This window comes from Giraffa tippelskirchi, chromosome 2, assembly GCF_054371585.1.
Source record: "Giraffa tippelskirchi isolate mGirTip1 chromosome 2, T2T-mGirTip1v1.2.pri, whole genome shotgun sequence".
NCBI classification, from domain to species: domain Eukaryota; kingdom Metazoa; phylum Chordata; class Mammalia; order Artiodactyla; family Giraffidae; genus Giraffa; species Giraffa tippelskirchi.
Genome location: NC_137276.1, coordinates 167893172 through 167920157, shown reverse-complemented (window position 1 = coordinate 167920157; position 26986 = coordinate 167893172). Strand labels below are relative to the sequence as shown.

The following is a 26986-nucleotide window of genomic DNA, read 5'->3' as shown; positions in this document are numbered from 1 at the left end:
CGCCTGCGCGCGGGGGCTGGGCCGCGCGCCTGCGCGTGCCTCTCCACAACCCTGCTGCAGAGGCTGCCGGGAGATGTAGTCTTTCAACTGTCTTTCTCTGGAAGAGCTGGGAACTAGTGGAGAGTCCGGAGTCCGGGAGAAGGTCCGATTGAGAAGGTTGGCAGTTAATGACAAGGGTTGGAGAGTCATGCTGGAGTGACAATGAAACGGTAGTTCTTAGGTTGAATTGCAAAGTTATGTCTTGTCTTCGAAGCTCTTCCAGGGCGGCGGGTCTATCTTCGCTCACCTCTATCTATATCTAGCCACTGACACTGTTGTTACCTAGAACACGTTTATTGAATAAATAATGGAATGAATGAAGGCTGTGGGATTTTTACAAGAGTTATAAGTCAGCGCCTCATGGCTAAGGCGTTCACATGCAGCACGGTTGAGAAAACTTCTGGGTCTACCCTTTTTGGTTCTCTCCCGTCCACTTTGCCTGGTAATGTACTGAGCAGTATCAGAATTCATTAAGGGATTATATGAAACATGAACGCTGGCTTTACTCTCAACAAATGCTCTCCGACGAAAATTTGGGGCAAATAATTGTTACCGTTAAATTTGACGGAATTCTCTTTGGGGGATTCTTTTTGAGCAGTGGCTTCTAAAGAAAGACTGAAGGCAGCCAAGCAGAGGTCACAGAATATAAAGTCTCACATATAACATGGTTTATCAAATCAATCTAAAACACACACGGAGAAGCAGGGTGAAAGAAATGGGGTAACTGTAACATTACAGTGGGAGAGAGAGCATACTATGCAGTGTTCATTTGTCTTGGATGTCTTTCTGCCACATCAGTATTTCCCATTAAAGGTGTGTTTTCTAAGATGTGTTGAGTTTGATCAAGGGAGCTGGTGAAAGGGAATGTGTTCTAAGGGAGAGACTTGGCCATGGGGTTGCAAAAGAGTCAGACACGACTTAGCCACTAAACAATAACAAATGCCTCCCCACAGCTGAGCTGAGGACAGATCACTTTATTCCAATCAGGAGCTAATATTAATATTATTCAGAGCCGGACTTTAGGGTCTGTGAAAACTAGTTTCTTTCCAGTTCACCCTTTCTCCTAGTTAGGGTATCCTATGAAGGTCCTGACCAAAAGTCTGGAGTATTTACTAGGGCCTCTCTTCCTTTTCGGGGCTTCCCTGGTAGCTCAGCTGGTAAAGAATCTTCCTGCAATGCAGGACACCCCTGTTCGATTCCTGGGTCAGGAAGATCTGCTGGAGAAGGGATAGGCTATCCACTCCAGTATTCTTGGGCTTCCCTGGTGGCTCAGCTGGTAAAGAATCTGCCTGCAATGTGGGAGACCTGAGTTCAATCCCTGGGTTGGGAAGATCCTCTGGAGAATAGAAAGGCTACCTACTCCAGTATTCTTGCCCGGAGAATTTCAGGGTCGCAAAGAGTCAAACGTGACTTTCACTTCACTCTTCCTTTTGATTCAGGCTCTTCAATCCCATGAGACAGCCAAAAACTCTACACAGTTTTTCAGCCACTGCTTTAAGAATTAGCAATAACTTCAGGTGGAAACATAATGGCAAACATCATGCTCACTTCTGATGGGTTCCCTTTCCTTTCTTCCAGATCTTGGACCCACAAGTTCTCACTGCTGTGGTAAGCTCCTCAGTGCCTTAATGTTTATTATATTTTGCCCAGCTGTAATCAGTGATGGGAAGACTTATTCAAGACAATAGTAGTCCATTGCTGAAGCAGAATTCCTATAAATATGTTACTTTTACTAAAATGTTATTGTACCATACATAGTGTTTTGTTAGCTAACGTCTCTCTGACTATATGTTTTTGTATTTAAAATTTTTTAAAGTCTACATTATAGAACAATGGTTTTGCTAATTCAAACAGTGCTGTTATGAATGTTCTTGTATGTATCTTCATGGATACAGGGAAACTGCTAGATCCTAAGACACTGCATCTTAAACTTTACTAGATGTGTTAGGCAGAATTCTAAGATGGCCCACACGGTCTTTGCCCCTTGCTTTTGCCCTGCCCTTAGAGTGTGGGCAGGAACTATGACTTACTTCTGGCCAATATAATATGGTAAAAATGATTACATTTCATTATATGTCTCTATCTTAGCTGACTGGAGCTAGACACACTGCTCCTGGCCTTTGAAGAAGCAAGCTTTCATGTTGAAAACTGCCTATGGAGCGGGCCTGGTGGAAGGGAAGTGTAGATGGTTTCTAGAACCTGGGTGCAACCAGTCAGAAGCCTCAACCCTACAACCACAAGGAAATGAATTCTGCCAACAATCTGAGAGAGCTTAGAAGTGGATTCTTTCCCAATCAAGCCTCCAGAGGAGAAGACAGCCTAACACCTTGATTGCAACTTTGTGAGACCTTGAATAGAGGAACCAGTTCAACTGTGCCTATAACCCTTGCTCACAGAAACTGTTAGATAATAATGTGTTTTAAGACACCGGGTTTCTGGTAATTGTTCCACAGCAATGGAAAACTAATATACTAGATATTGTCAGATTACTTCACAAGTGGTTATGCCTACTTCTACTCCACAAGCAGTGTGGAGTAAAATTTTCTTTTCTGAACATGACTAATTAAGAAAATAATTTGTGAAAAAAATACAATTTTTCATAACAATATTTTTGTTTCTGTCTGGTTTGGCAACTTATTTTAACTTTTTTTTAGAAACTCTTGCATATTCAAATTTTGTAAGCTATATTATAATATATTCTTAAGATACATAAATGAAGGAATTTTGTAAGGAGAATATAAATACAATAGAACTATTTAAAAAGATATTCTATCTCATTAAAAAAACAATGATATGTTTCTGTCCCATGATACAATGGGATATTTTTATTCTTTCTTGTTTCTTTTTTCATCAATATTTCTCTGAACTGCCTGAAACTTTAAGATATCTTTTCTTTTACCTAATGGTAAAACTGAATATAGCCAAACATAAAATTACCTTTGACTTGCAGCTCGGTTCCTCTGCCTGCATAGTACTAATTCTTGCTATTGTTGGTACAAATGAGTGTTTGAGCAAAGAAGAGTTAGGATTTTAATTATTAGTGCAGCAGGTTTTTAAAATTGTAGGAATTTGTTTCCAGTTCTCCCAAATGTCCACCGATTTTGTATCTACAGATTTACTTTGGTAAATCAACTGTTTGTCAGTCAGGTCTATAAATGCAGTTCAGTTCAGTCGCTCAGTCGTGTCCGACTCTGCGACCCCATGGACTGCAGCACGCCAGGGTTCCCTGTTCATCACCAACTCCTGGAGCTTACTCAAACTCATGTCCATCGAGTCAGTGATGCCATCTAACCATTTCATCCTCTGTCATCCCCTTCTCCTCCTGCCTTCAATCTTTCCCAGCATCAGGGTCTTTTCTAATGAGTCGATTCTTCGCATCAGGTGGCCAAAGTACTGGAGTTTCAGCTTCAGCATCAGTCTTTCCAATGAATATTCAGGACTGAGTTCCTTTGGGATGGGCTGGTTGGATCTCCTTGCAGTCCAAGGAACTCTCAAGAGTCTTCTCCAACACCACAGTTCAAAAGCATCAATTCTTTGGTGCTCAGCTATTTTTATAGTCCAACTCTCACATCATACATGTAAATTAACCATCTCCATATCTAAAATGCCCATTGTTTTTAAAACACTCTGAAGCACATTGTGTGTCATCAAAAGTTAGATCTCTCTTCCCCAGGGAAAATGGTTTTAAAGCATAGAAGTAATTTGAGCTTGTGAAGTTGAAGTTAGATTCCAAATGAATTTACAGTTTTAGTGAAGAAATTCAGAAAATTCTGTTTAATTTGGTTGATGTTTTCTTTTTTTAAAAAATATTTATTTTTGGCTGAGCTAGGTCTTCAGGATTTTCTCTAGTTGTGGCAAGGAACAGACTACTCTCTAGTTGTGGTGCACAGGCTTCTCATTGCGGTGGCTTCTCTTGTTGCAGAGCATGGGCTCTGTGACACATGAGCTTCAGTAGTTGCCTCACACGGGCTCTAGAGCACAGGCTCAGTAGTTGTGGCACATGGGCTCAGTTGCTGCACAGCACGTGGGATCTTCCTGAATCAGGGATTGAATCAGTGTCTTCTGCATTGGCAGGCGGATTCTTTACCACTGAGCTACCTGGAAGCCCTGCTTTTTCCTAAGGACCTTTTTTTTTTTTTTTTAAAGTCTGAAACAGTCTTATTTCCAACAAATTGGTTTTTTATTTTTTGAAGTTTTGTCACAACATGCATATAATATTGAATAATTCAGGTTCAGTTGGTGCATCCTTTTCTAGATTCCTTTGGGCCTCTTCAAGGATTATTAGAGAGTTTTGGAGAACTGGCATGTTAATTTGTTTCACTGTAATTCTTCTCTATCATATAAACTTACATATTTGGGGGGTAGTCAATACATATACATTTGATATATGTATTCAAAATACACATATTTTCAAGTTTCCATATTGGCACAGGTCTGTTTTGGAGTTTTCTATTCTGTTCAGTTGGTCTCTTTGTCTATCCCTACACCAATAACACATCTTAATTACTGTAGTAGTATAATAAGTCATAGTATATTACAGGTCAAGTCACCTCCACTTTGTTTTTCTTCATTAAAATTGCCTTGGATCTTCTTGGACCTTTTTGTTTAATATGTTTTATAATTACCCCATCAGCTCCTATGAAGAAAACCTCTTAAGATTTTGATTTAAATCATATTGAATTGATGAGATTAAATTTTTGGAGAATAGACATCTCTATTACATTGAGACTTCCTCTTAATGAGATATAGTATATCTCTCCATTATTTAGGTCATCTTTGATTCCTTTCAATGATGTTTTGTCATTTTTTCATGAAATGTTTATATATCTTTTGTAAATTTAATTCTAGTTGTATTATTTTTTCTGTTGCTATTATATTGGTTTAAAAAAAGCCTTTACATTTACTTTTCTCATGTATAGAAATGAAATTGATTTATATAAATTACTATTTAGAATTTTGCAGGATGCTTTTATTAATTCTAGTAATTTGTCTTCAGATTTTCTTGGACTTTCTATAGACAATCATATTTCCAGTGATTTAATGACATTTTTGTTTCTCCATTTTTAGTCTTTTGGTTTGTTCTTTACTGTGCTTGACAGGAGCTCTAATACACTGCTAAAGATAAATGGTGATAGGAAGAAGCACTGTCTCATTCCTGATTTTATAGGGAATCACTCTAATGTTTACCATGAAATATGATGCTCTAGGTTTTTGGTAGATTTCCTTTTATAAATTCTTTATCAGATGACTTCTCTATATATATTGAAATGAACATACCCTTTAATATAGTTATATAGTGAGTTACATTAATAGATATTCTAAAGTTAACCTATATTTGTATTTCTGAAATAAACCCAACTTGACCATAATTTATACAGAACTGAATTACATTTCTTAATATTTTGATTAGAATTTGTGAATCTATTTATGTAAATGAGTATCTGTACTTTTCCTATCTTGTACTGTTGTCTATTTTTTGGTATCATGGTTAAACTAACTCTGATTCTTTTTTGCCTCTTCTCCAATTTGCCTTTTTTTGGATTTTTTAACTACTTTTTCTTTTTTGTCTACCATTTAGAAGTTAGGTACTTTACTTCCTTCAGTGGCTGCCCTTAAATTTTAATCTACATAATAAACTTAATAATAGTAATCTCTTGAACAACACAAGGACTTTAAATCCCTTTTAACTACTTAACTGTATTCATTACTCCACCATTTTACTTTTTTACATGGTTCTTTTTTCTCAGTGTTTTATTTGTCTTATTTAATCTCCAAATTATTAGTTGTTTATAGACTATGATTGTTTACCATTTACATATTTATCATTTTTTGTTTATCCTGCCTTCTTGCAGCCTAGATTTTTTGTGTTTTCTACCTCCTCCCTGAATTAAATCCTTTAAATATTAAATTCCTTAATGAAAGTTTATCTATTGTTGGTAAATTCCATTCTTGATGGTCTGAGAGTGTCTTTATTCAAAAATTAAGGCAAAATAAAAGTTTGGCTAATTATAGAATTCTAGGTTAACAGTTCATTTTTCTCAGCCCTTCGAAAATATTACACTAATGCCTTCAGGCTTCAGGATTAGTTTTCTATTACTGCCATAACAAATTAACACAACTTTAGGGACTTAAAAGAGCACAACTATACTGCTTCATAGTTCATAGGTCAGAAGTCATAGGTAGGACTCACTGGGCTAAAATCAAAGTGTTAGCAGACTTCACTCCTTTCTGGAAGCTTTTGAGTCCATTTCCTTGTTCACTCCAGGTATTGGCAGAATTCAGTTCCATGCAGCTAAAGGATTAAGATCTCAGTTTCCTTGCTGGTTGTCAGTTAAAGGCCACCCTTAGCTCCTAGAAGCTTCTCGCTGGTCCTTGCACATAGTCCCCTACATCTCAGAACAAGCACAGGGCATCAAACTCTTCTCATGCTGCCATCCCTTAGGTGATTAGATTAGGCCCACCTGGATAATCCTGGTAACTCTTCCCATCTGAAGGGTAACTTTAATCACATCTGCAAAATGACTTTTGCCGTGTAAGGTAATATATTCACAGATTCAGGAGGTTAAGGTGTGGACATGTTTGCAACGGGCAGAGGGAGGACATTATACTGCCTACAACAAGAAATATGTTGTCAGTCTAATTGTTGTTCCTTTGTAGGTGACTTGAATGACTGTTCTCTCTGCCTGCTTTTAATTTCACCTCTGGTGGCTGCAGTTTCAATATGTTTCTTGGTATGAATTTGGTTTTTTTTTCTTATCCTTGTGAACACTGCCTGTCCTCCATCATGTTTTGAAATCTCTGGTAAACATAAGCTGGATCTTTCAGATCAGTCCTCTCACCCTTGACTCTGTATCACAGCCTCATGCACAGACCTGTGAACACATCAGCCCTCATGTCCAAGCTCCATTCCTGAAAACAGTCACCCTATGACCATTCTTGATGTAGGCTGTGGAATAGTCCACCCTTGGAAGGAAATACCTGAGGAAGAGGCCCAATCAGGCCCTGGAAAGAGACTTGGAACTATTTAGCCAGGAAATTAGAATTTCCAGGTACCTAGTAGGTGGCTTAGAAGTGAGGTGTGCAGGTCCCAAATGGACACATTCTCTTGACCCCATGCATTCCTCACCTTGTGGAGATAGGCATGGCTAGATGGAAGTCAGAGTGAAACCCTCTCAAACTGGAAGTCCATGGTGGGATGCTTCTTGCCCCAAATTCAAGGGCAGTATCATATGAGACGATAGATACGCTTCTTTCAAGATGAAGAATGCTGGTTAATGTAAGATGAGGAAGAAGAAGTATTCTATATACGAGGTTGAGGATAGGAGGGTAAGGAAAGTCTGGAAGTGTAGAGAAATATTGGTCTCAGAATAGGAAAGAGACACCTGCTGAGATTAGCTGGCTGCTACATGGCAGAAATCTGAAGTCGAGTATGAGCGCAGTCAGTAGATTCAGGCTTTTTGAGAACCCTGCACAAGATACTCTTCCAACTCTGCTCCCAGTGTACTCTGTCCTTAATTTGCCTAACTTAAAAATTCTTCAGGTCTCAACTTGAGTTTCATTTTCTTTTAGAAGGACTTCCTCCCAACCCCAGATTCATGTATCCCTCTCCTCCTCAAATTTTTCCAAAGAATTTGTAATTCCTCTTTGTTATACCAAGTCACACTTGTTAAGCTGTCCATAGCTGCCTTTCTGATTATTTAGGTTGGAAACTTTAGGAAGACATTTGTCTTGTCCAGCATCATATTCCCAGCACCCAGAAAGTGACTGAAACACATCTAGTGACCAAGATATATTGGATGAATTAATAATTTTGCCTCATGGTGCTTGAGTGGCATTGGTTGAAAAAGCTCAATCCAAAAAGGGGATCAGTAGAATATCAGCCTTCTGGTATCCTTCCACTCCAAATAATTTCATTTTACACATAATTTTCAGAGCCAGTTACTTTGACAAGGATATTTATTTTGATATCCAAAGCACTTTGTAAGATTTTCTGGAAAATCTGAAATCATCTTGCTGTCTTAATATGTTACACTATTACCATTTTACAAAATAAAAGGATTTGGATTATATACTAGAAAATGTCTTCATTACCTATAAAGCATATTTGCTGTTACCTATGGTAAAGAAGATGAAAAGACAACTTGAAGGAGAGGGAATAGTCCTGAAAGTGGTATCTATCCACCCCAACCCAAAGAAACAGAGACAAAGATGAAGGCACTAAGATGCTGGTTTGTAATTGATCCTTCAATCACCCAGTCAGTCCATAAAGACAACCCATTTGACATATTCAAATCATTCTTTGAGTCACTGATGGTTATTATTTGATTAGTTCCTCCAAAGCAAGGTCATGTTTGTTGTTAAAATAATGTAGAGGTTAATCAACAGAGCTGCCACTTGAGAATATCCTGTAAGACTGCTGTGGAGAGAGCATCATTTGTCCTGAGTAATCCTGTACCTGATCCTGCATGCAAGTCCACAAATACTGGGGCATAGCCTGTGTGTTACTAAAAACGACAAAGGTTTCAGGGCTGGAAACATTGTCAACCACACTGTCATGGCTATCTATGGCTCCAGGATGCAATGGTGGGGGAACAATATTTAACTGATTACCCTGGCAGAAGGAACCTGTGAGTACTTCAGCTTCAAACACACAGATCAGCTTATCTGTGGCAGATGTTTTCTTGATCCTATGTGCTATGTTTTTGAGGTTCTTGGTGAAGTATATTCCAGCTCCATATTTTTGGTCTGATAAGAGAAAAAATATTTAAAGATTATTATGATCTGACAAACTGTATTGCCTATTTGGGTACTAATATGTATTTACTCCCTAGTCCTCCAAATACTCACCAGTTCCTGATCTCAAGTCCCTGTGTCTGAAGCAAAGACACCCAAAGTTGTTCAGTGGTGGCAAATTATCACTAACAGGGCTTCCCCGCTGGCTCAGTGGTAAAGAATCCTCCTGCCAATGCAGGAGATGTGGGTTTGATCCCTGATCAGGGAAGATCCCCACATGCCACAGAGCAACTAAGCCTGTGTGTCACAACTATTGAGCCTGCGCTCTGGAGCTGGGAGCTGCAAATACTGAAGCCCACACGCCCTAGAGCCCATGCTCCTGAGAAGCCACCGTGATGAGAAGCCTGCACACTGCAACTAGAGAGTAGCCCCTGCTTGCTGCAACTAGAGAAAAGACTGTGCAGCAACAAAGAGCCAGGGCAGCTTTCCTGGTATCCCTGAAATCATCCATGTAATCGTTCACCTGCCCCATTAGTTCTGGTCCTTGAGACACTCCCACAGTGAGGAACAGAAACGTCTCTAGCTCTGCAGCTTGAAGTCACTTTACTGTGTATGAGCAAGTGTCCTAGAGCCTGGATATGATGCCAGGGGCTAAAACCCTGCCTGTCTGTTAGAGAAGATGACTGAATATTAGAGAAAGAAAAGGTGTCAGGTTTATTGGGCCTCAGGTACAGTCAGAACCTGACCCCATCACATCCCAACCCCGCAGCTTGACTTCAGACCAAGCCCTGAGGCAGTTACTGAATGAACTGGTGCTGAAGCTGAAGCTCCAATACTTTGGCTACTGGGTGCGAAGAGCCGACTCATGGGAAAAGACCCTGATGCTGGGAAAGATTAAAGGCAAATGGAGAAAGGGGTGGCAGAGAATGAGATGGTTAGATAGCATCACTGACTCAGTGGACATGAGTTTGAGCAAACCCTGGAGATAGTGGAAGACAGGGAAGCCTGGCATGCTGCAGTCCATGGGATTGCAAAGAGTCGGACATGAGTGAGTGACTGAACAACAACAAGGTGGTTTATCTAGCAGGGGACACTTCTTTCAGGCACCTGCAGTTAAGCATTCTCACTAGACACATTGGCACAAGTGACATTATGAGTAGTATCTCCCCACTGAGTCTACTGTCTGATTTTCCTCAAGGTAGTGGCTGTTAAGCTAAAGGCTAGGGAGACGGGCAGAGCACAGAGGACAGTAGGTAAAAGACTGGAATCTTGAGGCTTAAAGACTAGATGGAGACAGGATCTTTGGCTGGGTTAAAAAGACACAAACTTGGCCAGAAACAAACAGGCCTCATGCTGCTTAGTTTTTAAAGGAGCTGTATGGCTGAAAAAAAAAACTACAAGTCCAGTTTATCAGCAGCCTGGGAGCATTCTAGATCCCTGGGGCAAGCCATGGACCCCTGGTAAGCAGTGTACCTAGAAGTGACCAAAGGCAGCAATACAAAATGAAGATTTCCCCAGAGTGCAAACAAGGGTCTTACTTCACTCCCCGAATAGAGTTCTTACTATTCCAGTTCAGCAGCATGTGGGTTAGTGGTACAGACCAGTAACTTGTGTGTTTTCCTTCTCCCCTTTCGAAATGGGGAGTTTTTACTGCAATTTTCCTGCTCGTTCTCACATCATTATACAATGAATGTATTGGGACAATTGCTTTGCCTCTAAGCTTTAAGAGAAGACTGACTGAACTTCAGACTGATGATGAGACAAGATGAGTGTCTGGGACTGTCTTCCTTGGGAGAATGGTATGTGTCTTAGCTGTTTGGAGAAGAAATATATACAGATATTGGGTAGGCAATTAGCAGTACTTGTCACAGAACTGAACAGAAGGCACTTGCTGGATTTGGAAAATAGGATCTTGATGTTCTTAGAGTAGTTTAAGTTAAAATAGAAGGGGCAATGGCAGAGTGCAGAAAAGCCAGTTACAATGGGTTTAGGAGCAAATGGGAGTTGTGAATTTTTAAGATTTTGCCAATGAAAGGACCATACTGATTATCACTTTCCTGGTTATACTCAAAAACTTCTTGGTGGGGATTCACTTATCAACTTGTATTCCCAGGTGAAAAATTGTTCACATTCAATTTTTACCCTAGGTATTGCTTATGTTTTCTCTGGGGCAAAGAGAAGATGATTCCCAGACCCTTTGCTTTCCAGAAATCAAGACTTGGAGTAGGCTCTACAGCAAGGATCATGCTACATATTTGAAAGGTAAAGATCAAGAGCTACATCTTTAATGGACCAGGCAAAATCAAGCTGCATTGCCTGGTATCCTCTGTGATGGCTACAAAAACTTCTTACCTTCATCTGGAAAGATTTAAAGTGGAAAATGCAGAGGTAAAATATGCAATATTTTTGTATAACTGAGACATAGAAGCTACTATACATAGAACTGAGAATGAAGTTCTCAGTTATATACATAACTGAGAATGAACTTAAAATATTCATTTCACCTGCCAGATGATGCCTAATTCATTCGCTAGCAGCTACAGGAAATGAAAAGGATGGAAAAGAAAAGACCAACTTTATTAAATTCAGGAAAATGCTCTTTTAATTAAGAAGGAAGATGGTTTGGTAGTGTTGATAATAATTTTTTGTCAAGATAAGAGAAGAAAAACAAAAGCTCCAGGGTGCTCTCTGTAGAGAGGCCACAAACACAGAAAGGGGAAAAACAGTGAACTGTAGTTCTTATTGCAAACAGTTTCATCAAAATAAAACCCACCAGCCACAAAATACATAAAAGATAAATTTTAAATATCACCCTTTCCAAATGACTTTACCACTAAATCCCAGTTGTAAATGACGCCCTCACTGAAGCAACAAATGCTATTAGTGGTGAGTCACCTGCTGATGTCTGCTCACCAACTCCCACATACAGTAACCCAACTATGAGGGGCTGACACCTACCGCAGGGCACAGAGTACACTCGATGAAAGCCGACCCTGCATACCATTTTGCAGAACTGATGTGGGACTTGCTGAAACAACCTGTAGCTCACAGGTTTTCCAGGAGTTCTCTCTTCCATCATTTTCTTCCTTTCTTGGAAGGCAGCCATGAGAAGCACATTGTCTATCTTCTCTACCTACAGCCCAAGGAAATGAAAAACTGAAAAAGATGCTGGAGAAATGCTACTTAAATTGCCTGATACTCTACTTCAAAAAGAAAAGCACTTATGTGTTTATTACTTTGCATGTGATTTGCTTTTCATATAAAGTTGCAGAAGAGTCTCTCCTGACTACAACTTTCTCCTATTTTGACTTCTATCTCTTCAAAATTCCCTATCCCTTAATAAAAATTCACTGAGCCATCACTATGTGCCAGGAACTAGTAATGAAATAGACAAGTGCAGACACAGTCTTTGCTCTCTTAAAGCTTATAGTTTAGTGAGAGATAAAAATAGGTAAACAATTACAATACAGTGTGTGATAAATGCTACTTTTATCATATATACTTTGTGATATATATACACATATATAGTCTATGTAATAAAACATTTTGTTTCAAGATAGGCAGATAACTTTTCTCTGAGTCTTGATCTATGCTTCTATACATCCTAACATCATTTCTACCACTTGATTCCAACAATACCCCTCATCCCTACCCATCCCTGCCCTCCTTTCAGATGAACTCCTAGGATTGCAGGACAATGAGCAACTAGCTTAGTCATCAGTGGTTAAGTTTTTCTTCTGGCTGTGGAACAAAATGATAGCAAGATGAGTCAAATTCTTCCCTTAATTAAGTATACCTTTATAACCCGCAAACCACAGTCTTCAAACTGTTTTTTTTGATCTTGAATTTCTGGAGCTGAAAACGTTAGCCATTTCAGAAATGTATTTTCCTTCATTTGATTCTCGTTTCCTGGTTGCTGATCAGTGTGCTGTCCTAAAAATAAGTAACATAAAACTTTGTCTCAGTGATCTATGAGAAGAAAAGGTTTGTAAAGAGATTAAATGAGGGAATTTTCTGGTGGCTCAGTGGTTAGGACTCGGTGTATCCACTGCCAGGGCCCAGGTTCAATTTCTGGTTGAGCAACTAAGATCCCGAAAGTGGCACAGCCCAGCCAAATAAATAAATAAGCAGAAATTAAATGAAATAAATTATAAAAATTTGGAGAAGATTAGCAGTTTAATTTGTATGCCTCATGTGTTTAGGGCATGCAATGACAGCTATAATCCCATGAGAAATCATAGGATAAAATGAGGGGTGGGTAATAAATTTGTCCTCAGATTGATTTAGATTATGAAGTTGAGGGGATAAGGGAAAAAGGAGCATTAATATATATTTTCCCTATCAATGCCATAATGATGATGCATAATTGTTTTGCTAATAGGAAATGTTTGTATTTCTAGCCAGGATGCCAACCAACAAAAAGAGACAAACATAAGAAAATATTAAGGAGTGATGGAAAACAATAAGACATTTATGTAACATTTAAAAGTTTTCAAAACAGTTTCATATCTCTACCTCATTTGAGTATTACAACACCACCACTGAAATAACTAACACAATTTTACAAACAGGAAAATAGAGACTCAGGTTAGTTAAGTGACTTGCTCAATAAAACAAAGGTATTAAGTACATATCCAAGGTTATAAACCTGGCTTTCCCCAGTGCTTTCTGTAAGGGGCAAGGCAGAATATTTAGTACATATGTTATTCATATGCCACCCAGCCAAGGACAACAAAATTTGGAGATTGAGTTCATGGTGTAATGTCTTTCCTACCTTCTTCCTTCCTTTTCCCTCTTTTTCTTCCTTCTTTCCTTCCTTAATTTCTTTCCTTCATTACAATTTTACATTTAAGGGACAACCTATTATTGCTCAAAGGAGCCCCTTATTGGACTAAATATCTATACATGGGTGAACAAATGAAAACCCGCCAAAAGGCTTCTTTTCTTTCAGTTTACTTTCTGTTTGACTTAAGACAATATACGAAAATGACCTAATCCCCAGCACATTATGTAATTGAGTAGGCTCAATTTAACCACAAAAAACAGGTGATAAATTCAGAGAAACTCATAGAGAGGGCCAAGTTGTAACTCTGGAAAGCAAGAGAGCAGAAGGGACCATAACTCCATAGAAGAGAACTCCCACGCCACGACATTTCAAAGGAAGAGTCTGTAAGTTAAATGTGGAGAGTTGTACAGCAGAAACCAATACAACACTGTAAAGCAATTATTCTCCAATGAAAAATGAAAAAAAATAAGATCACAGCAATCATTGTACAACTGTATATATACTAAAATCCATTGAACTGTACAATTTAAATGAATGAACTGCATGGTATATAAATTATGTATTAACAAAATTATTTAAAAATTGAGGTAACTTCCAAAATGAAATAAATTAAGTGGCAAATGACAAAAAAAAAAATCTGGAGAGTAATGACTCACATTTATAAAGTATACTATTGTTGCTGTTGTTTAGCCACTAATTAGTGTCCAACTCTTTGCCACCCCATGGACTGCAGCACACCAGGCTTCCCAGTCCTTCACTATCTCCCCAAGTTTGCTCAAACACATGTTCATTGAGTTGGTGATGCCATCCAACCATCTCAGAGTTCAGCAAACATTTACTGAGTTCCTATTACATGCCAGACACCGGGCTGGGCACTGGAAACTCAAAGATACACAAACTCCTGCTATCAGGAAGACTCGCCAGGAAAGATTAAAAAGCACCATAAAAGAGGAGAGGCCTAACTTCTATTATTTAAAACATATTGTTCATTTGGATAGCTGATGTTCCCTGTAGTAAGAACTCATTTCAAAATTGTCCCTTTTCTTAATGAAGATCTTAACCTGATTAGGAGAGGCTGAGGGTTTATGAATCTCAGAAACACTGCTGTGGAATAATGTGCTTAGTCACCAACTGCCAAAATATGCCACCTTGCAGCACAGCAGGGGACTTACATGACTAAATTGCAGTAGCTGGGAAAATAGGCCGACTTTATGAATGCAGTTAATGTCACAAGCTTTACAGGAGATCAGTATTATTTTCAATCTTCTTCTCTTCAGTTCAGTCGCTCAGTCGTGTCCGACTCTTTGCGACCCCATGAATCGCAGCACACCAGGCCTCCCTGTCCAAAACGAACTCTCGGAGTCTACCCAAACCCATGTCCATCGAGTCAGTGATGCCATCCAGCCATCTCATCCTCTGTCGTCCCCTTCTCCTCCTGCCCCCAATCCTTCCCAGCATTAGGGTCTTTTCCAATGAGTCAACTCTTCGCATGAGGTGGCCAAAGTATTGGAGTTTCAGCTTCAACATCAGTCCTTCCAATGAACACCCAGGACTGATCTCCTTTAGGATGGACTGGCTGGATCTCCTTGCTGTCCAAGGGACTCTCAAGAGTCTTCTCCAACACCACAATTCAAAAGCATCAATTTTTCAGCACTCAGCTTTCTTTATACTCTAACTCTTACATCCATACATGACTACTGGAAAAACCATAGCCTTGACTAGACGGACCTTTGTTGGCAAAGTAATGTCTCTGCTTTTTAATATGCTGTCTAGGTTGGTCATAACCTTCGTTCCAAGGAGTAAGCATCTTTTAATTTCATGGCTGCAATCACCATCAGCAGTGATTTTGGAGCCCAAAAAAATAAAGTCTGACACTGTTTCCACTGTTTCCCCATCTATTTCCCATGAAGTGATGGGACCAGATGCCATGATCTTAGTTTTCTGAACGTTGAGCTTTAAGCCAACTTTTTCACTCTCCTCTTTCACTTTCTTTCTTTCTTTTTTCTTTTTTTAAACATGGAACCCTTCACGAATTTGCGTGTCATCCTTGTGCAGGGGCCATGCTAATTTTCTCTGTATCGTTCCAATTTTAGTATATGTGCTGCCGAAGCGAGCACTCCTCTTTCACTTTCATCAAGAGGCTCTTTAGTTCTTCTTCACTTTCTGCCATAAGGGTGGTGTCATCTGCATATCTGAGGTTATTGATATTTCTCCCAGCAATCTTGATTCCAGCTTGTGTTTTTTCCAGCCCAGTGTTTCTCATGATGTACTCTGCATATAAGTTAAATAAGCAGGGTGACAATATACAGCCTTGACGTACTCCTTTTCCTATTTGGAACCAGTCTGTTGTTCCATGTCCAGTTCTAACTGTTGCTTCCTGACCTGCATACAGGTTTCTCAAGAGACAGATCAGATGGTCTGGTATTCCCATCTCTTTTAGAATTTTCCACAGTTTATTGTGATCCACACAGTCAAAGGCTTTGGCCTAGTCAATAAAGCAGAAATAGATGTTTTTCTGGAACTCTCTTGCTTTTTCAATGATCCAGCCGATGTTGGCAATTTGATCTCTGGTTCCTCTGCCTTTTCTAAAACCAGCTTGAACATCTGGAAGTTCACGGTGCACATATTGCTGAAGCCTGGCTTGGAGAATTTGGAGCATTACTTTACTAGAGTGTGAGATGAGTGCAACCGTGCAGTAGTTTGAGCATTCTTTGGCATTGCCTTTCTTTGGGATTGGAATGAAAACTGACCTTTTCCAGTCCTGTGGCCACTGCTGAGTTTTCCAGATTTGCTGGCATATCAAGTGCAGCACTTTCACAGCATCATCTTTCAGGATTTGAAACAGCTCAATTGGAATTCCATCACCTCCACTAGCTTTGTTCGTAGTGATGCTTTCTAAGGCCCACTTGACTTCACATTCCAGGATGTCTGGCTCTAGGTGAGTGATCACACCATCGTGATTATCTGGGTCGTGAAGATCTTTTTTGTACAGTTCTTCTGTGTATTCTTGCCACCTCTTCTTAATATCTTCTGCTTCTGTTAGGTCCATACCATTTCTGTCCTTTATTGAGCCCATCTTTGCATGAAATGTTTCCTTAGTATCTCTAATTTTTTTGAAGAGATCTCTAGTCTTTCCCAATCTGTTGTTTTCCTCTATTTCTTTGCACTGATCACTGAGGAAGGCTTTCTTATCTCTCCTTGCTATTCTTTGGGACTCTGCATTCAGATGGGAATATCTTTCCTTTTCTCCTTTGCTTTTCACTTCTCTTCTTTTCCCAGCTATTGGTAAGTCCTCCTCAGACAGCTATTTTGCTTTTTTGCATTTCTTTTCCATGGGGATGGTCTTGATCCCTGTCTCCTGTACAGTGTCACGAACCTCTGTCCATAGGTCATCAGGCACTCTGTCTATCAGATCTAGTCCCTTAAATCTATTTGTCACTTCCACTGTATAATCATAAGGGATTTGATTGAGGTCATACCTGAATGGTCTAGTGGTTTTCCCTACTTTCTTCAATTTAAGTCTGAATTTGGCAATAAGCAGTTCATGATCTGAGCCACAGTCAGCTCCCGGTCTTGTGTTTGCTGACTGTATAGAGCTTCTCCATCTTTGGCTGCAAAGAATATAACCAATCTGATTTTGATGTTGACCATCTGGTGATGCCCATGTGTAGAGTCTTCTCTTTTGTTGTTGGAAGAGGGTGTTTGCTATGACCAGTGTGTTCTCTTGGCAAAACTCTATTAGCCTTTGCCCTGCTTCATTCTGTATTCCAAGGCCAAATTTGCCTGTTACGCCAGGTGTTTCCTGACTTCCTACTTTTGCATTCCAGTCCCCTATAATGAAAAGGACATCTTTTTTGGGTGTTAGTTCTAAAAGGTCTTGTAGTTCTTCATAGAACTGTTCAAGTTCAGCTTCTTCAGCATTACTGGTCAGGGCATAGACTTGGATTACCGTGATATTGAATGGTCTGCCTTGGAAACGAACAGAGACCATTCTGTCGTTTTTGAGATTGCATCCAAGTACTGCATTTTGGACTCTTTGGTTGACCATGATGGCTACTCCATTTCTCCTAAGGGATTCCTGCCCACAATAGTAGATATAATGGTCATCTGAGTTAAATTCACCCATTCCAGTCCATCTTAGTTGGCTGATTCCTAGAATGTCGACGTTCACTCTTGCCATCTCCTGTTTGACCACTTCCAATTTGCCTTGATTCATGGACCTAACATTCCAGGTTCCTATGCAGTATTGCTCTTTACAGCATCAGACTTTGCTTCTATCACCAGTCACATCCACAGCTGGGTATATATAGTTTTTGCTTTGGCTCCATCCCATCATTCTTTCTGGAGTTATTTCTGCACTGATCTTCACTAGCATATTGGGCACCTACTGACCTGGGGAGTTCATCTTTCAGTGTCCTATCTTTTCACCTTTTCATACTGTTCATGAGGTTCTCAAGGCAAGAATACTGAAGTGGTTTGCTATGCCCTTCTCTAGTGGACCACATTCTGTCAGACCTCTCCGCCATGACCCATCTGTCTTGGGTGGCCCCACACGGCATGGCTTGGTTTCAGTGAGATAGACAAGGCTGTGGTCCATGTGATCAGATTAGCTAGTTTTCTGTAGTTATAGTTTCAGTGTGTCTGCCCTCTGATGCCCTCTCGCTACACCTACCTTCTCTTAAGAAGTATCAAAGTCAGTTTAAAGACCCACATTCACTACATTTCAAAAGCTCAGTAGAAATCGTAATATTGGGTCTCATTCTTGAATATTACTTTTGTCCGTGTTTTTTGACACTGGGTTTTCTGTGGAATATGGACTCAACATTTATTGTGAACTCCCACTCACTGTGATTATATCTGCCTGAACTATTTTTACAAACACATAGTGAAAATAAGGCATTCTTTGAAATTATGCATATGAATTTTTGTACTAAATTCATTCTCCACATTACAACCAGTGATCTTTCTAAAATACAAGTTTGACTTTGTCTTTGCTTAAAATCATTCAAGGTTCTCCATGTATTTCAAAAAAAACTTTGAATATTTTCATGTGATTTATAAAGTCTTGCATAACCTAGGCCTAGCGATGGTCTGATTTCTTGAAAGTCATTTCTTTGTTTACTAACTCCTACCTAGTCTTCACTTCTCCATTTGCAACACCTCCCCTGAGAAGCTTCCCCCTTATGTCCCAAGTCTGGGTTGGGTGCCTCACCTAGTTGTTTCCACAGCACTTTCACCTTCCTGTTTCATAACTAACCTGCTTACATTAGTTAAATAAATGAAAAAATTAGCCTCAGTCTCCCAAGGCAGTATCTTTAATGGTATAATTTCCTAGTGAGCTCTAGGACTAAGTTAAAGGATCTCTCAAGATCCAAATTCTCACAGTTACCCTGATGGATTTTGCCCCATTGAATGAGTGATGCTTGACTGGATCTCACAGTACCAGTGAACAATTCACTCTGGTGAGAAGGCTCAAAGTAAGTAATTTTAGGGCTCTTAACTCTGCCAGCAATAAATAACTCCAATAAAACTCAAAGAAGTGAATTAAATAAGTGGAATGTGTTTGTATCTGAATGTTCCATCTGCAGAATTAGGGATGTACTTTTTTTCCTAGAGCCTGGGCTTGGGATACCCTGGGTTTTGCATGTAGTGGCCTCTTAGGCAATCCATGTCATCATCAGTAAATCCAATTGTGTATGTGTGCATGTGTGTGTATGTGTTTTCATTTACTAATAATTAACCTTGCTGGTAGAGTCAAAAAATGGTTATAAAATTTTATGGTCTAACAAAGACCCAGCATAGTTTGTTCTCTCTCCTCTTCCATTCTTTCTCTCACCCACTTACACATATGAATGCTCACACTCAAAAGCTGGAAGAGCTGATTTTCTAATCTAATAGAAAGTTACTCACCTGACAAGCTCCAAAGGACTTGCTCCTTTGTTCTTGCCATTTTCTCTTGAACTTCACATAGCATCTGTTCAATGTTCATAACTGCCTCAATGAGGTCAGGCCGAGCTCCTCTAATCTCTAAACATGCCTTTCCCAGGGTGACAATCTCTGAGATAGAGATGCATAAGTCTTCCTGAAGCAGAAACAAATGATTGTGTTCCCTTTCTCCGAGGTAGAGGATGTGCTTGTCCTCAATGATGTGGCAGTCCTTGGGGCTCAGTATCCTCTGGATCCACGCTTGGGCCTCATGTATCTTTTCCCAGTAGGATCCCATCAGACTGATGACAGGAAATCTGTTTTCTTTCTGCTCTCTGGTCTCCTGGGGGACTGAAAACACTATCATAAGAAACCACAGAAGGCAGGTGGGTTTTAAACCACCATAGCCAGTGTTTGCCCCAAGCATCCTTAGCAGTAGCAGCTTCAATTAAGTACCCATCTCTGAGAGCTGTGTTGGGTACAAAGAAAATCTAAAAGCATAGTTTATAGTCTCCTTGGGAATACAGAGTTTATCATGTCTTGCCCTGCTGTGTTGCATTGGTCAATTTACCGATGAGTTCACCTTGTAATCTCAGCCTGGATGTTAACCAACAATTATTTCTTACTGGGTAGGATTTTCAGTAAATTCTTATTACCACCAGGTTTAAAATCAGACATCTCTGAAAATCATAGAACTTAGAATGGAAATCGTTTTTTTAAAAAATGACATGTATTTCTGATTATAAAAAATATACACATTTACTATTGAAAAATTGGAAATTATCAGAGTATAATGAAAGAAAGAAATACCCATAATTTCATAACCTGAGATTCCTTTTTATATCTTATCTGTTTTATGGCAGGACATTTTGCAACTCCATAACCAGCATTTGGAGCTTTATAGCCACTGCTACCGAACACAGTATATACTGCAGCAGAAAAGGAAATGCAACTTGTTTCCGACACATCCACTGAACCTCTCTCCACAATCTGCCTCCACAAGGAGAAAAGATTTATACAAAGAAGAATCTCTGATAGATTAGAGTGGCTCTGAATCCAAATTGAAAAAAAGGAGGGAGCCAATGGACTAGCTAAGAGGGAATTGCTAGATGAGGCAGTATCTAGAATATATGAAGAATTCCCTCAAATTATTAAGAAAAACAAGCAAACCAGTAGCCAGTTGGGCAAAAGATTTCATAGAAAAGGAAATATAAATGGCCCATATATGTGTGAAAATATGCCCATCTTCTTTGATAATCAGGGAAATGAAAAAAAACCAGGTTGGCAAAAATTCTAAGTCTGACAATATCAAGAGTTTGGAAGAACATATAGAGCAACTGAATTCCTGTACATTCATGGCAGATGTAAAACTGGGACAACCACTCCTATAATTATATTATTTAAAGAAACTCTTGCACTTGTTTATCAGAAGATGTACACGAGGAGTTCACACAAGGAGTTCACAAAAAACTAGAAACTACCCAGATGTCCTTCAACAATGGAATATCATAGCAATGAAAAGGAGTTTTTAGCTACAGGGATGAATCTCGGAGACATATTTTGAGAGGGAAAAAGTAAGTTGAACACTTACTATTTCTAGGCCTTATTCTAAGTACTTTATTCTTTTTTCAATTCTCACAGTCCTATGAGATGGGTAGGTACTATTAGTAGTTTCCATATTACAAATGAGGAAACTGATTCAGAAATATTATTAAGTAACATGCCCATAGTTACAGGACTAAGCAGTGTCCAGGGAGCTTGTAGATGTGGGCAACCTGATTACAGTGCTCAAAATCTTGCTTCCCAGTGAGTGATATCAGGATCTCAGTAGTGGTCATTAGCATCTTTTCTACTCATATAGTAACTGAGTGGTACCAGGAGCTATGAAAAAGTACCAGGACATACCTAGAAGTAGAAGGGGGAGAATGGCCTCCCTCTGGTAACAGTGAAAGTGAAAGTTTTATATAACTGTAAGAAATGACAAGAGATTCTTAAATTGATGACATACTTTTTAAAAAAACCCTTGTTCTATTTGGGAGCTTATATTACTTTTTAGGAGAAAATTTAAAAAATACATGGTGATATTTCACTTATCCATCATTATCAGGAGAGAAGAATCGCTCTTCCAGGTAACTAAATTGTTCAGCACTAATGGAGTCTCTTTTAGCACCAAAACATATTTCATTTTATGTGTTAGTTAAATATTTGTAATGGAAACATACTTCTCTGCCTTCCTAAATAGTCCAACTTTTCCTTAATAATCTGAGATCATCATCATCATTAATGTCAGTTATTAACCTGTGCTATAATTCCTTTACAGATATCCTCAAGAATTACTGAAGTAAATGGCAATGCCTGGCCCCGTTTTTCAGATTCATGATATAGGGACATTTGTATGTTCCTCTTCCATATTATTGTCTCCTAAAACTCCTCCTATCTAGCTTCCCTAGAGTCACTGTGGTTTCCCAAACATGCACAGCATTTGTTTGCTTCTGTGAGTTTTCTTCACTTTGGGTGCCCTAACCCCACCAATCCAACTCTGGCCATTGAAAAATTTTGCCAGGGTTGGGAAGGGAGGCTAAAAAGGGAGGGGATACACATATATATATATATATACATAATTATGACTGATTCACATTGACATATAGCAGAAACCACCACAACACTGTAAAGCAATTATCCTCCAATAAAATAAAGTATAATAACAATAAAAAAGATTCTGTAAGAAAAAAGAAAAATTTTGCCATTCTCAAAGCGCAACTTAGAACCGTCTTGTCCATGAATTCATTCTTGAACCCTTGCAGCTACAGGGCATCCCTCCCTCTTCTAGGTCACCTGAGGAGTTTGTCCATCCCCTCATTCATTATTTATCCCCTGGCCTTTGTTTAATGCTACATAATTTACAGAACATTTTTACATATATAATCTCCAGTTATCCTCACCACACTGTCATTATCATTATTATACAGAAAGATAAATGGGCTCATAAGAGGTGAGTCACAGGCCAGAGCTCTTAAAGTTCCCTTTTCTTCATTTCCAACACTGCTGGAAACTGAACGTCTGTAAGTTAACTCCTATATTAAAGGGAATAAGCAAATCATCTTGATCCAAATGGAAAATGTCCTAATAGTTTCTATTGCTGGTTGAATGTCTGGGGCTCTTAACATCTATAGAATATTGTGGATTGCAAATTTATTTCAGGGGACTTCCCTGCCAATCCAGTTATGAAGACTCTGTGCTTCCACTGCAGGGGGTACAGGTTTGATCCCTGGTCAGGGAAATAAGATCCCACATGTTGCCCAGCACAGCCAAAAAAATAAAAATATATAAATCAATCTATTTTTTTTAAAAAAAAGACTATTTCAGAGCTACATATCTAAATTGTCATGACACAATTCCATCTCAGTCTACTCAAACTCCTCTAAAGGAATGAAGTTATAAGACAAAGGTAATTCTTCTCCAAACAATCAGGACTGATTTAATCCAGTGATTCGCAAATCTGGTTCGGCAGCCAAACTGACCAGGAAGCATTGAAAAATATACATGCTTGGCCCGGACCCCGAGTTCCTGAACTAGAATCTGTAGAGTTGGGCCATACATATTTTTATTTGTTTTTTAAAGTTTCCATCATGATCCCACTGATTACTCAGGATGACTAGCATTGGGTTAATCTACTTATTATTATCTGGTATTACTGAGATGTATTTTCTATGATTACTAATGAGTAACCCCATTTAGACATCACTCCATTCAAAACAGAAAGACTAACTGGTTTAGTAAGCTCATGAAAAAAATATAGCCAGCTTTTTGTGAATGAACTACCCACACTGTGGATTACCTACTGTGACTGTAACTTAGCCTCTCTCTGTTCATATCATGAAACTAGGATGAGCAAAAATAGAATCATGGCCAGGTATAGAGCACACAGGTATCTAGGCAGGAGCACAATGAAACATATGTAGCTTATGTTTTCATCTTCTCCCCTGCATTAGTTCAGATGATCAAGAATAGAATGAGCCTATGGTGGGAGACTATATTTCTAGACCCATGAGTTTTTTACTCACCACCAGGGTAATTGTTGGGACCCTGCAGCTTGAACTTATTCTTTTCCATTTCAGTGCTGAAAGCCTGCAAGAAGCAAAACAGAGTGGAGAGTCCTGTGTGGGGCTTTTAGCTACTGTCATCAAAATCCCTCTCTTTACTTGCACTCACCATACCTGACCTCACCCACTCCGTCATCCCCTATTCCCACTGTCACAAATCTAAAGCAACCTTTAAGAAAGTCCTTGGGAATAGCCAATGCAGCACTACAATCTATTAGAACATACAGGGTAAACAAGTATAGGAAAAATGGAAAGGAAAAACTTAAAATCTGGCATAAAAAAGGAGAATGTACATCCCAAAGCAAAATATAATCATTCATAGATATTAATGCCCTGCTACCATGGGGTTACAAAGAGTCAGACATGACTGAACACACACACACAACACAACAATGACAAATTATATATTAGGACTGAACTAAAGGTGTGAAAAATTCTGAAAGAGATGGGAATACCAGACCATCTGACCTGTCTCTTGAGAAACCTGTATGCAGGTCAGGAAGCAACAGTTAGAACTGGACATGGAACAACAGACTGGTTCCAAATAGGAAAAGGAGTACATCAAGGCTGTATATTGTCACCCTGCTTATTTAACTTACATGCAGAGTACATCATGAGAAACGCTGGGCTGGTGAAAACACAAGCTGGAATCAAGATTGCTGGGAGAAATATCAATAACCTCAGATATGCCCATGACACCACCCTTATGGCAGAAAGTGAAGAAGAACTAAAGAGCCTCTTGATGAAAGTGAAAGAGGAGAGTGAAAAAGTTGGCTTAAAGCTCAATGTTCAGAAAACTAAGATCATGGCATCTGGTCCCATCACTTCATGGCAAATAGATGGGGAAACAGTGTCAGACTTTATTTTTTGGGGCTCCAAAATCACTGCTGATGGTGATTGCAGCCATGAAATTAAAAGACGCTTACTCCTTGGAAGGAAGGTTATGGCCAATCTAGAAAGCATATTTAAAAGCAGAGACATTACTTTGCCAACAAAAGTCTGTCTAGTCAAGGCTATGGTTTTTCCAGTGGTCATGTATGGATGTGAGAATTGGACGGTGAAGAAAGCTGAGCGCCGCAGAATTGATGCTTTTGAACTGTGGTGTTGGAGAAGACTCTTGAGAGTCCCTTGGACTGCAAGGAGATCCAGTCAATCCATCCTAAAGGAGATCAATCTTGGGTGTTCATTGGAAGGACTGATGTTGAAGCTGAAACTCCAATACTTTGGCCACCTCATGCGAAGAGTTGACTCATTGGAAAAGACCCTAATGCTGGGTAGGATTGGGGGCGGGAGGAGAAGGGGACGACAGAGGATGAGATGGTTGGATGGCATCACCGAGTCGATGGACATGCGTTTGGGTAGACTCCGGAAGTTGGTGATGGACAGAGAGGCCTGGCGTGCTGCAATTCATGGGGTCACAAACAGTCGGACACGACTGAGCGACTGAACTGAAAGGTGTGGATATATCACTGAAGAAGACAAATAGTTGCAGATGTTCTTGTAATCAATAAAACAAATTCATTTTTAAAAGTTATATGCACACCACACTGTATGAGACTGAATGATCAGTTCTTGTAAAGTGCTTAAAATTGTACCCAGGCTATTGTAAATATTCAATATGTTAGCTATTGTTTTAATTATTATTATATGACAGTATGCACACAGAGATTTATGTATATTACTATGTAGATTCTTTATCATAGTATCCATTTGAAAAAACTCATCTCTCCTAGGGTTTGGAACCACCATGAACAGGGTCTTCTTTGTTTAAAGTTGATGCAATTGGCAGTAATTCTTCATTGAAAAAGATGGTAGATAATGAGGTAAAGTCTAGAATCTTCATTTCATCTGAACTTTAATAATGAAGTTTTTAACATGTAGCAATTTTTCTTCAAAAATTATATTTGCAATTGCTATTTCCAGAGCAGAAAAGCCCTCATATTTATTTAGTACCTGGAGTGGTCATAACAGGGAGGCGCTTCCCTGCCCTCCAAAATAAACAAGATAATATTATCTGCTGATAAATGGGCTAATAATAGCTGTCAAACACAAAATGGATAAAAATCATCTCTTTTTCAAACTCACTTAAAGTCAGTATATGTTCCTGGGTTAGAAATCAATGAGGCAAGCCTTTTGAATTGAAAATGAAAGAAAACTGTAACTTAATCAGGACCAAAAATTTAGAAGGTGTGGATAACAAGCAGTTTGGAAATGCAGATCCAAATGGCAAGAATTTGGCAGTTTTCCCAGTTCTGTCCACAAAAGACCAACAACTCGTGTGAAGAATGTGAGGAGTGTTCCTTGTAAGGAGTTTCTTATTCTGAGACGTAATGTCTGGCACAAGGTAGATATGCAACACATATTTGTTAACTAACCAAATGAATGACTATCCATTGCCTTTTGTAGATACTCAGCACCACCCAGGAGCCTTATCATCATGAAATACTAATGAACACAGTATATAGGTCAGCTGGGGAGTTATTTGCTCATTGTTATTCATGAATTGGAAATTCATCAGTGTGTGAAGATAAGTATCACTTTATTGTGAGTTCATTATACGCTGGTCTTCCTGAGTTCAGATCAACTCTAAATGTCTGACAAATCCTTTCTCTAGATTGTAGGGACCTTGCCAAGGAAATGCCCTCTGTGAAGAAGTGTGCAAACTACCCTCTGTTTTTTCTGAACATAAACTCCTTGTTGAAAGACTTATTTAGGAGGAAAAGATGTGCTTAGCAAAAGACTAGAGGAGTATACATATGTGTATGCACATGTCACGCTTCCACATGGATATAATGTAGTAAGTAACTGTTAGTCACTCAGTTGTGTCCGATTCTTTGTGACCCCATGGACTATATAGCCCGCCAGGCTCCTCTGTCCATGGGATTTCCCAGGAAAGAATACTAGAGAGGTTGCCATTCCCTTCTCCAGGGGATCTTCCCAACACAGGGATTGAACACGAATCTCCTGCATTGCAGGCAGATTCTTCACCATGTGAGCCACTAGGGAAGCCCTAAAATTTAGTGTTAACACTGAAAAAAGCCTGAAGGAATGGTCATTGTTCAGGGTACAATATAAGTTACTTTTTAAGATAATCTTCTCCTTTGAGTCACAAAACTGAAAGCTGTATCATCTTTCAAGATATTTTTTTCCCTATATTTTTGTTTAGTGTTTCAAAATACAGGCTTTAGGGTCACACCAACAGACAGAGGTTGGACTCTTGGCTCAGCCACCAGACTAGGTATGTACATATTAATCTCTGGTCCCACTTGTAAGATGGAGATGAAAATAATGGCTAGCTTCTTCTTGGCACAGTACCTGGCTGATACAACTCATGGCTTTTGTTATGAGCCCCCAGGGGAGCTCTGAGACTATGGTTGATCTTTTCTGTATTGTTGAACTG

General features: G+C 39.3%; 1 protein-coding gene, 1 long non-coding RNA gene and 1 other non-coding gene across 7 annotated transcripts in view; 1 reads left to right on the top strand and 2 right to left on the bottom strand.

The window, feature by feature from the left end:
* Positions 1-55: 55 nt before the first annotated feature.
* LOC145538904 (uncharacterized) lies at positions 56-12049 on the top strand. The gene is made up of 3 exons (XR_014077317.1): positions 56-209; positions 1618-1647; positions 10981-12049. It is a non-coding gene; the product is annotated as an uncharacterized LOC145538904 (long non-coding RNA).
* Positions 7978-26986, bottom strand: part of PARP9 (poly(ADP-ribose) polymerase family member 9) — a 33211-nt gene continuing 14202 nt past the window's right edge. For 3 of the 5 annotated variants that reach the window (XM_081571781.1, XM_081571780.1, XM_081571782.1), the window contains 5 exons: positions 23548-23611; positions 19469-19834; positions 12569-12705; positions 11731-11905; positions 7978-8784 (listed from right to left, as the gene is read on the bottom strand). In XM_081571781.1, the coding sequence (XP_081427907.1) occupies positions 8414-8784; positions 11731-11905; positions 12569-12705; positions 19469-19834; positions 23548-23611 (1113 nt within the window). In that variant the 3' untranslated portion in view covers positions 7978-8413. The remainder of the gene's footprint in view (positions 8785-11730; positions 11906-12568; positions 12706-19468; positions 19835-23547; positions 23612-26986) is intronic. The other 2 variants (XM_081571784.1, XM_081571783.1) reach the window with 1 other exon arrangement.
* LOC145539952 (U6 spliceosomal RNA) lies at positions 15569-15675 on the bottom strand. Its single transcript, XR_014078089.1, has one exon. It is a non-coding gene; the product is annotated as a U6 spliceosomal RNA (small nuclear RNA).